Source organism: Rattus norvegicus, chromosome X, assembly GCF_036323735.1.
Source record: "Rattus norvegicus strain BN/NHsdMcwi chromosome X, GRCr8, whole genome shotgun sequence".
Classification (NCBI taxonomy): Eukaryota; Metazoa; Chordata; class Mammalia; order Rodentia; family Muridae; genus Rattus; species Rattus norvegicus.
This window is the reverse complement of record NC_086039.1, coordinates 39420596-39432479: the sequence shown is the minus strand read 5'-3', so window position 1 is coordinate 39432479 and position 11884 is coordinate 39420596. Positions and strand designations below refer to the sequence as shown.

Below are 11884 nucleotides of genomic sequence, written 5' to 3'. Positions count from 1 at the left end.
CTTGAGCCAGGAGAGGATGTGCCCTTAGCATAGGCGCGCCCACGCGCACCCCTGGAGGAGAAAGGCCGAAAAGACACCTCCTTCCTCCACCCGGGGCTGCTAACACAGGACTGCGCCCCCAGCGCCTTTCCTAGCTTCTCCAGCTGAGCGCGAACCCCTCTGTTCTCCCAGTCTCAACTAGTCTCCGAGCTGCTACGACTCGTGGCAATTAAAAGACACTGGCCTCTCGACCTCCCCGCATAGCCCATTTCTACCCACCCCCCCATCTCCCGCCAACGCCCCCAAATCTTTTGGGCTCGCCCTTCCTGAAAGTAGGCGAGGCCCAGAAGCTGAGGCTGGGTAGAAGGAGGAGGAAGGGGTGGGGGGTGGGAAAGGGGCGGAGCCGAGCGTAGCAGCCAGGGGCGTGTTCTGCACCAACCCCGCCCCTGGGTGCGCGCGGTGGTGGTGGGGGCCGCCCAGCCTCGCTCTGAGAGACAGGTATCGCTTAGACGCCATGTTGTAAGCGGAAGTGGGGGAGCGCGCGGCCGTCGCTGTTCTGTTGGGATCGGGCGCGGGAACCAGCGGGGAGGGGAGGTGGGGGGCGGAGCCGTAGTCCGGGCGGCGGAAGGAGGAGAGGAAGAAAGGGGCGAGCCCTGGTGCCTGGCGGCGGCGCAAGGCTCTCGCTCGGAGTGCGGGCGGCTGTGGCCAGGCGCTGGGCATTCGGGTGGTCAGTGTCGGCGTCGAGCTCGCTCCCGGGAGCCGCGGCTGATCCGCTGCTGCTTCTGGACTCTGCCTTGCGCTCGAGTAGCGAAGGAGCCGGGCCGGCTGTGGGGCGGGTGGGGAGGGAGGAGGCGGTGAAGGCGGCGGCGGGCCGGGGAGGGGGGAAGATGCCGCTGGCGCAGCTGGCGGACCCGTGGCAGAAGATGGCTGTGGAGAGCCCTTCCGACAGCGCTGAGGTGAGTGCAGCTGTGCGGCAGGGCAGGCGCGCCCCTTCCCCACGCCCCCGCCGGCACTAGCTCTCTTCCCCGAGCTGCCCCTTAGCCCACCTTCTCTGGCTCCTATCTCGTTCCCGGTGCGGGATTCTGCTTTGGGTCGTTGGGCTTTGCCTATCTGTCTATTCCCGCACCCTCACCTCCTCCCTGCTTTTGGGGGGGGGGGGGCTGCCGGTGTGGCGGCGCGTGGGGTTTGGAGTGGGCGCTGAGGCTTTGCAAAGAGCCTGTTTTAATCAACTTTGCGTGGGGGAAGCAGGAGGCAAAGCAGGAGCCGGCGGCGGGGAGTTGGGAAGTTTGGCCCTGCCGGCTCTAGGGGCTTCTCCGGAATCTTAGCGACTTTGGGTTTGGTTCACCAGGAGCCAAGACTGAGGCTGGCCGCGGGAGGGGGTTGCTGCAGGGAGACGGGCGCACAGGGCAGGGTAGCGAGCCTTGAGGGTTTTGAGAAAGGGGTACAGGACTAAGGGACAACCCCCTCCCCAGTCAGTCTGCCGCAGCGCTCTCTGCTGCTGCTACTGCTGCTGCTGCTGCTGCAAAAGAAAAACGGAACGCCTCAGGTCCCCTACTCCCAGGTTTTTGAGGTCACTGAGTTGGAAGACCCCGAGTATAACTTTTGCTTCCTGTCTGTGGAGGTGAGCGGGTGAAATTCAAGGAGATCAGCGGACGCTGTAAAAGGGCTGTCTGATTTTCCTCTCCCGGGATCTGGTGATCGTCCCTAAGATACCCACCCCAGTGTCAGAAACCCAAACCGTACCCAAACAAGGCAAAACAGAATTTCCGCGGACACATCCCAGCACCAAGCTTTTTGCAGCCGCCCCTGTCCCAGAATCAACTGGAAATCTAAGAAAATAATGCAGACAAGATCCATTCCAGGGTATCAGCGCTCCTCTCCAGAGTGGGAAATCAGTTCCTGATGGTGGCGCGTCTATGATTCTTCTTTCTTGACTTTTCGCTGCTTCTATCCTCGCAGCGGACTTTAGGGGATTAGAGAATGATAGGCTGGGTGTGTGTAATAGTTACTGAGCGAGTGACCCCATTTCTGGAAAGCATGACTGAAACGCGGGGGTGGAATGGGGCAGGCTCTGATGAGTGGTGTACTTGGCGGCAGCCACTGCCCCCGTCGGCCTCCGCAGTGTGAGAGGTGGGTAGGGTTACTGGTTACGTCAGTAAAACTCAGGCTCAGTTTGGTGTGAGATGCGGGACACTGACATTCTCCGGGAGGGGGAAGGGGAGAAGAGGGGAATCCATTCAGATCGTTTTTTTCAAATTTTTCTCCCCAGTCACCTCTACTACCATATAAAAATATTTACTTGTTCCTATATGCAGGAAGAGTTGTAATAAACCTTACGAGTCTATGCTTAATAATTTACTACTGGATAATGCTGTTCTAAAATAACAAAGACGTAGGTACATGTTACTTTTTTTTAAAGGAAAGGCTGGTGTAAAAAAGGGAAATCGCTTTTTTAAGGCTGGCAGAATACAAGAATTTTATTTTAATTTAGAGCCAATATGATACTATAAATCTTTAATAATAAAGTTAAACTTAGAATGCTTAACCATCATTTCAATTGGGAGTGTGGAAAACCAGTATGGCAAGGGAGTCTCTTCATTTTTTTCCTAAAGAAAAAAAAATCCATTTAAAACTACAGCTATAAAGGTGGTTAAAATTACTAAACCTGTCGACGAAGTTGTATTTGTTTATAATCTACCTTTATAATCTGCCTTTTTTTTTTTTTAGTTTTTTTCCTTAGTTTTTGAAACAGTGCAGGCTCTTCTGGAACTCACTCTGTAGAGCAGGCTGGCCTTGGTCTCACAGAGATCCACCTGCCTCTGCCTCCCAAGAACTGGGATTAAAGGCATATGCCTGCTATGAGTCTGCTTTTTAAATCTACACAGTAATAAATATGATTCCAAACAAATCCACTGCTATATTAAAAATGATTTATTAAAGTTATACCTCAACAAATTGCCTTTGAATAGTTTGTTCCTTTGGTTGTTTGATTATTAATCCACATTTTTCTTGGTATGTGTCAATATGCAGGGAGAAATAATTTAAAATTCTACTTTATCCTTTTATCTGTATAGTATGCATTTAGATAAAGTACAGGCCTACTTGTTTAGCATCTACTGTATCCAAAAGTACTATGTTAAACATGCTGTTTCATTTTATCCCCCCTGTAACCCAGCAGAGAGGATTGTGGTCTCCGTTGTTACAGATTAGGAAAGTAAATTCAGTTGTTAAGAGCATAAAGATTATAAATAGTAAATGTCAGAGTCATAATTTGAAGCCAGGTAGATACAAACTGTATGCTTGCTATATGCTGGAAGAGGTTCTTCAGATCATTTGTGGCAAGAGCCAAAGCATGGATAGATATGCTGATAGTTAGAGATTGTATTAATGTATGATGTATAATATATATATATATGTGTGTGTGTAGATATAGAGAGAGTATGTGTGCGCACACACACGTGTGTGTCAGTGTCATGTTTTCCAAAGCCTGATGGATAAGATTGCACAAATTCTAATTTCTAAAAGTTTTCTTACTGTTCTGGCAATAAGGTATGTCAGAGCCAGGGATTGCTTAGATTCATTAACAGTAGACTTCAACAAATTGCCTTTAGAGACTCTGCTTCCTTTGGTTGTTAAGGTATTTGAAGTAAATTACTTTCGATATGATTTTCCACTACAAAAACCAGTGAGAAAAGAGTGAGTTTTCATAGAGGTCTAGTATTGTTATCCATTATTATGCCTCTTCTCATCAGTATATTCACATCAGGGTTTCTAAAGAAATATTTACTTGAGAAAATGCATCAGAAATTTTCTCTCCATGCTAAAAGATTTTAGGGTTGGTCTATATAGGATTGCATTTATGGTCTCATTGCTAGTTACACTGAGCTCTTGACAACAAACCCTCGTATTTCTCCAAGTCCTCAGCAGTTAACACATTGCCTGGCACATACATATTATGAACTCAATAAATGTCTGCTAAATAAATCATGAAGGTTGGGAATAGTGTGCTTATGACTCTTCTTATCACCTTAATTCCTCATTGAAATATGAACAACTTTACAAGACCTGAGGGCCTCTAAAAACAGTTTCTTATTCCTTCATACCAGCCTTCCTGCTTTAAGACCTCACACAAGTCTCATGGTGTTAAAAAAAAAAAAAACCCTTTTGTTGAACTCAAACGTGGGTCATAACATGATAGGCTAGAACTAGGCCAAATGTTTAAGGCAAATTAGGATAATGAAGTACTGTGTAAGCAAAGTGAGGGTTATTAGAAAATGAAAAAATCAAAACAGGGGTTGGGGATTTAGCTCAGTGGTAGAGCGCTTGCCTAGGAAGCGCAAGGCCCTGGGTTCGGTCCCCAGCTCCGAAAAAAAAAAAAAATCAAAACTACTTCCTAAATAATTAGATGAATTCAGAAATCCTTAATGGATTACCTAAAGTAGCAAGTACCTTTTTTCAATATTTGACTATTTAGATATCAAGGGGTAGATATCAATGAATTATAGTTCTTCTACAAATCCGTTGCCACTGCTGCCAGTGACAAATATCACTAGATGACAAGCCTAACTTAAAGTGTATGGTTTTTCTTAATCGCAGTAGAGTTTGGATAAATGCTAATCTAAATAGAAACAGTGTACGAAGTAATGAAGGTTATTTTTGCTCTTTAAAAATGGTCACAGTGCAATGTATTGTTTATAATATAAACAATGTTTATGTCCAAAGTGTTGCATAGAAATAGTCACCTGACTTCCTTTAAATAACAAGTACCTAACAGACCCTGAAAACTACTGTATTTGATCCAAAAATAAAAGAACTTTGTGCTGTAGATAATGTTTAATGAACATGGAGCCATTTTTAACCCCAAAAAATAGGCAGTAATTTTCAGTGTAATATAGCATAGAGTTTCTACAGTGTTTCTAATATGTATTGTATAGGGTTCTTAAGTTTCATCTGTTGGGAAAATGTTTTATTCATCTATGACGATTGACTTAGAACACGTGTTTTATTAGGTTCTTTTCTGCTTCCTGTTTCATTTCTACCACTCTGCAGGGTTGTTTGTTTTTAATTTTACCCAAGTGAAGATCTAAGGCAAAGACAGGTACTACTTCATGTTAACTGTCAAGTACCTGTGATACATTACTGAATACTTCATCATTTTTAGTGATTTTGATATAGAACAGTAGTTTCTGAAAATCTAGGGTGGGAGTGGGAGCATCCTCATAGAAGCAGGGGTGGGATAGAGAGGGGGGAACTGGGAAAGTGGATAACATTTAAAATGTAAATACATAAAATGTCCAAGAAAAAAAAATTTAAAAAAATCTAGAAATCTGCCTTATTTTGGCAGCCAGGTACTGTATTAGTAGAGTATCCAAAACATGAAACTTCCTGTGTTACTTTGAACCTTAAGATAAAGGGATTAAAGTGTTTATTCAAAGAAGCAAGTATAGGTACACTTGGTCTTTTCTTTATTGCACTTCTGGAAATCACAATAAATATATCGTAACTTTACATAAGAAAAGTGACATAATTTAGATGTGAGGTCCTGAACCAAGGACTTGACTTGATAAGTTGTTAAATAAACAGGAGTGTAGCAAATTATTTATAGAGAATACTGAATTGCAGAATTGTTCGTGAAGTTTTCCTTTAATCATTGTGTAGTAAAACCTTCATGCCATCCTCACAATTAACAAGCTTTGCTCTACCCTTCATGTTTGAGAACATGTGTAATGGCAGGCTATAAATGATGAGTGACATCAGAGTGGCCTAATTCACTCATTGCAGATTGGATGCTTTAGGCCCAGTGGTGCAGATTGTAATAAAGGATAATAACATTTAGTTGTGTCTCTAATGATGCCTGAGTATAATAGTGTTCAATTGTTAACATGTTTGAATGAAAAATACATTTTTAAGCTTTAAAATAGAGAGGCCTCTGTGTGTGTGTCTATCTGTCTGTCTCTCTCTCTCTCTCTCTCTCTCTCTCTCTCTCTCTCTCTCTCTCTGTGTGTGTGTGTGTGTGTGTGTGTGTGTGTGTGTGTGTGTGTGTTTAAATCCCATTCTCTGAATCATGGGAATAATAAGTGATTACATTTTAATACCTAGTATTAATGCATCCTTGCTCCCAGCAGTGTGTTGTTTAGATTTTATACAGTGACTTGTCTCATGAACCTAGAACAAAGATCAGCTGGTAGATAGTCTGATTTATCAGTTTAATACCAAAAAGCATTAACACAAAGGAATATAAACAATACTTTACTTGCTAAGTAAAATGTGTCAAAACTCAACAAAATAAGTACATTCAACAAAAAAATACACAATGCACATATTGTGAAACAAGTCAGAAGAAAATATGCTCATGTGGCAGGTAATGATCATTTAGGGTATTTGAATTCACTAGTTATTATTGATAGTTGAGAATTTCAGCTTTTGAAACTTAAAAGGAACTTTGTCTCATCATTTGCTTCATGATAAAAATGTTTAAAAAAAGAAAACTTGGAGCTATAAAGATCTGTGTTTTGAGTCTTGGCCTTGCGTTTAACTTTCTAACTATATCAAGGTTATTTACTGTGTCTATTCTTCAATCTTCAAATTAATTATAAAAATATTGACTTTAGAGTTATGATAAGAATTAAATGAAATGATAATGCATGTAAAATAATTGTGTAATCTATGATTTGTATTTATTAAATAATACTTATAAATGACTCACTCAAAGAACTGTCTTGAATATTTTTCCAGATTTAAGTAAAGCAGGTAAAATTATTTTTTGCTTCTTTAAAACAGAATCATTGTAATATTTGAATGTAAGGATAAAATGAACAGAAATTTCTAAGTTCTTGTTCTTTTTGTATTGTTCTTGCCAAACATTATCTTTAAAGGATAAAAACCAACAGAGTTATCATGAGGGACATATAGGAAAGGATATTTTCTAAGTGTATTCACATCTTAAAATTTTTCTAATCAGAAGGTATGTCATGAATTAGCATACTAGTTTTTTCCTTAGAGAAATATAAAATGATAACACACTTTACACTCGATGGTGTCTTAATGATCAGTGAAATACAGGATCACCTGTACAGAAGTGGTTAAAGTCAGTATATGGCATCAACAGATACAATTTCAATTTCTTAAAGTATAACAAGACAAGGTATACACATCTCATAATTTATGGGTAATCGGTTCTTGTTCATTTTACTTTTAGGGAAATTAATATAGCACACCTCCCCATTACTGTAAGTACATTTATTTTGGTTATTGAATAGGCCTTGAATAAATAGGATTTCCTGTCTAGAAATGTAACCCTTTGGATTCTGTCATTGTGTGGTGTTGATATTTTTAAAACTTTGAATACTATAGAGTATTTTACAGAGAAGACTTTAGAGATACTATTTTTTAAATGTCCAAAGGTTCTGGAGTTGTCATTAAAGGATATATGGCCCAGCAGTCAACCCCTTCCCCCAAAATAAGAGCACATTATATTTGTAAGTGTGAAAATATGGAATATCTTTACTGAATAATTTCTGAGAACTTGTAAGATGATGTACACAGTGAAACTGAAAAATAAATAAATAAATAAAATAAGGACAAAAAAACACTATAGAAGCCAGCGGTACATAGTGAGACCCTGCCTTTATAAACAATCAACAGTATTTGAACAAGACAAGAGCAGGATTTGAGATGATGTCAGAACCCTGTTTTCATGAACTACCTATTGGCATCTCAAATAACACTAGCTTGTAACTTGATTTAGTATTGCCCAGAAAAGAACTCCTAATTTTAATTGACTGTCTTGAAGCTTTTGGCTTTATCAACAAAAATTTCATTTCGTTTTTAATTAATATCTAAGTTGTACAATAAGTTTTCAACTCAATAGTGAACTAAAATTTAAATATAACCTAAGGCCAACAAGATGTCTCAGTGGGTAAAGATGCTTATTCACCATGCCTGATGACCTAAATTCTATCTTGAGACCCACATAGCAGAAAGGTACAACTGCCATAAATTGTCCTCTGATCTCCACACATGTGCGTGACATGGCACATGTACGAAGTGACATGCTTGTGCTTCCTCCCCTCCCAGCTAATCAATAAATGTTAAAAAAAATAATTTTTAATAAAATATTTAAAAATTAAAATTTTTAATTCAACTTTTGATAATCATTTGTTACATAGTTCTTTAATATCAAGCCTTTACTAAATAGCCCCCTATACAAACTTCCTACTTTTGTCAGGTATTTAAAATTTTTAATTTTTCCCTTTTTGTTTTTCAATATAGTCCAGGCTGGCCTCAAATTTGCTGTGTGACTGACTAGGCTGGCCTAGAACTGCTGTTCCTCTTGCCTCAGCTTTCCAAGGGCTTAGATTATAGGTGCACACCACCATGCTCAGGTTTTTTCTTAAAAGGGTGTTTTGTTTTGTTTATCATACGCCACTTTATTCTTCTGTCAGTCTCCCTGCTGCCTTACACTCTCCCTTTTTTTTTTCTTTTTTTTTTTTCCGGAGCTGGGGACTGAACTCAGGGCCTTGCGCTTGCTAGGCAAGCGCTCTACCACTGAGCTAAATCCCCAACCCCTACACTCTCCTTTTTAAATTAACTGCTTCTAGCCTGCAGCTAGCTACCAGAAAGTAGAAAACTAAGGCTAGTAATATTTAGGTGGAGCCATTTTTAACATAGGAATATTTTGACTTTCTTTTTTAAATTAACCAAATAATGTAAAAGAACATCCTCAGTCTTTTCTTAGGCTCTATCCATCATGTAGACCAGGGATTCCCACTTTTTGATACTGCAACTTGACATCTATAATAAGTCACTGAGGGTTGGGATAGACATACACAGAAGATGAGGTATTTACTAGAAATATTACCTAATTGTAAATGATAATTTATGTTTCCGTATACCATAACAAAATGGCTTAATTATTTATCTCCGTCTCTAAAAAATGTCAGCTAGGAAACAGAATGTGAATGGATGACCAGGCAGCTGTAAAGTAGAAAGCGAGCTTATCGATATCCCCCACATAGAGTTAGATTCCCACACTGTGAGTCCAGTTCAGTTCTTGGGAGATTTTGCTGGCTTCCCAAATATTCATTATTCTACACTTAGAGGTCAATCCAAAAGCACTTTTAGATTTCTTCATCCTTCTCTCCTATAATAGTGGTGTTATAGCCAAAGGAAGTTAAAGAGAATTTCTCCATCTCAGCCAATACAGTCTCTTACTTTAAGTGTTGATTATGTTTTGTTGACCATATAAATTGATTTTTGTATGTCATCTTATATACAAAGATCTTTAAATCTGACCTGGTCATCTAGATTTCTGTGCACTTAGCTCTAATCCTTTGGTTCACAAAGCTTGATATAGGAAATTCAGTTCAGTCATAAGATATGTGTTAGAAGCAGGTATCAAATGATAGCCTAAAGCAGAAGACCATTTTGACACTAATAAATTGAACTGCATCTAGTATGCAGTAGTTAGGAAGAAATCTTGGCTCTAGAAATCTTACAAAACATACAGTAAAATCCTCACAATTAAAATATTATGTATTTCTACTCATTTGATAACAGAGGTGATATTTTATACTGAAAACACTATAAAATAATGAAGATTCGCTTTAAAAAAGAAGTTAGCTGGGCATAGTGGTACATGCAAGTCATACTAGAGAATGGCAGGTGGGACACCTGAGCATGAGTAGTTCAAGGTCATCCTGAACTACATATATCAAGTTTGAGATGAGCCTGAGCTATATGAGACTTCATCTTAACTGGAGAAAAAGAAACGAACCTGGATAAAAGCAATTGCCATATAACGTGAAGACCTGAGTTCGAGTTTGCAGAACCCATACAAAAGACAGATTTGTAGCATATGCATTTATAATTCTAACAGTCCTACTAGGAGGTGGAAGGCAGACAGTGAGAATCCCCTGAAACTCAAGGGCCAGATGGCCTGCCTTATGCAGAGGAAAAAGAATACAGAGCCAGACTCAAATAAGGTAGAGGGGAAGAACCTTCAAAGATTGTCCTCTGAGCTCCACGGGTGCACTTTGGCCCATACAGACCCACACTCTTTACACATTGTACATGCACGCGTATATGTTGATTTTTATAAACTGAAAGGAGCAGGGGCATGGCTCAGCAGTTAAGCGTGCCTGCTGCTCTTCCAGAGGACTGGACTTCAGTGTCTAGCATCTATATCCCTTGGGGAACTTAGCCACCTGTAACTCCAACTCCAGGGGATCTGTCGCCCTCTTCTGGCTTCTGTGGGCATCTCCATGCACTTGCAACCTGCCACACCCGATCTCAATAAAAATAAATTATTTTATAAAGTTAAATCTTGTAGCTTAGCACTGTTGAATTCAGTATTAATGGTGGGTTGATATGCACTTGAAATACAGTCTTCTGTGACTGAAGAAGTCATCCATTCTGGGGATGGAACACAGGACACATACTAGGAAATTACCCTATCACTAAGCTAACATCCCAGTCGTGAATTTTTAGTTGAAATAGTCCCCTGTGTTTATTGTCTATTTTATAGACTAGTGCACTCATAGATTATAGGATTTGCACAAATAGAACCTCCCTTTCCTTCTGGTTCAGTGTCCAGTTTTCCATTTTTTGCATATTAGTATTTTGAAATGAACAGGGTAAGGTATTTTTCTAAAGGAAAATATATTTAATACATGTTTTTCAAAGTTAACCATTTTCTATATTGATGATTTTTATAAGCCTTCTTAAGTGATTTTACACTCACAACCCATGATTCTACTCTTCAGTTGTTTGTCTGGTGGCATTTCCTGTGAAGCAATGAGAATATTTAGCTACCAAAATGTTGCAATTATAAGCTTCCTCTTCTGGACTGAGCTTGTGGACAGAAGTACAAAGCAATGGAAATAGGGCAGAAAAGTACATAATTATATTCTGTGTTGTTGAATGAAAAAGCGCTGCGTGGTAACTTCACATGTTGTATTTTTTACATTCTACTGTGCCACTTGAAACTGAAAGTGGGCTCAAGTGTCTTGCGGAACTAGAACCTTTTAATTTTTAATTTAGTATAGAATTATTTAGCTAAGATTGATTTAGCCTACTCTATGTAAGAAAATAGACCTAGCCAGGTGTTGTGGTGCATACTTTTAATCCCAGCACTAGGAATGTAGAGGCAGAAAGATCTCTGTGAGTTCAAGGACAGCCTGGGCACATAGCGAGTTCCAGAACAGCCAAGGTTACACATAGAAACCCTGCCTCAAATACAAACACACATACATACACACAAACTGAGACCTGTTCAGAACACTCTATTTCACTAAACTTCATTTTTCCATTCACAACAAATATAATTTAAAAGTAATTATTTCCCAACTGTCTTAAATAGAGAAATTTAAATAGCCACTATGTAAAAATTCAACTATTTTCCTCTTCTTTTTGTTAATTTTAACTTTGTTCTCTTTGTCAGAATAATAAAAATCAGCCTGCCTTTAGTTTGTAAATTTGGAAAATTTAACCAGTCCTTGGTGTAAAGAAGCAACTTTGGAGGTTACCTGTAATCAAATACTGTGGAGTATGTCAAGGTCATTACTCTTTCTCTCCTAGGTTAATGTGAACACTCAAATTTACTCAGTGCCCATTTGATTAGGTACTCAGTATATATTAACTAGAATGAGGTATATAATTATTCTTCCCTTAAAAGCTGGGCAAAGGGGAAGTAAACTGCTCATGAGACTGCACAGCTAGTAAACCGGGGCACCATTTCAAACCCAAGTCTCACAGATTGCAAATTGTGTTGACTTTCCCCTGGGTTGGCCTGCTTGAATTGAGAACATCCAGATGAGTGATTCCATCTAGATGAAATCATCTGCATGCATAAAGTATCCAGGTGGTTTGCATAAGTAGCTGTATCTGTGAGAATCTAAGGAGGTTA

The 11884-nt window shown here is 39.8% G+C and overlaps 1 protein-coding gene across 7 annotated transcripts in view; it reads left to right on the top strand.

The window, feature by feature from the left end:
- Positions 1-462: 462 nt before the first annotated feature.
- The window catches only part of Rps6ka3 (ribosomal protein S6 kinase A3), a 106092-nt gene continuing 94670 nt past the window's right edge, over positions 463-11884 (top strand). For 3 of the 7 annotated variants that reach the window (XM_039099976.2, XM_039099978.2, XM_039099974.2), the window contains exon 1: positions 891-935. Coding sequence is in view for 1 of the 7 variants with exons in the window: in NM_001192004.3 (NP_001178933.1) it covers positions 867-935 (69 nt within the window). In the remaining 6 variants the exon portion in view is untranslated. Of the gene's footprint in view, positions 478-577; positions 936-11884 lie in introns of those variants that run through there. The other 4 variants (XM_063280249.1, XM_017602129.3, NM_001192004.3 and 1 more) reach the window with 4 other exon arrangements.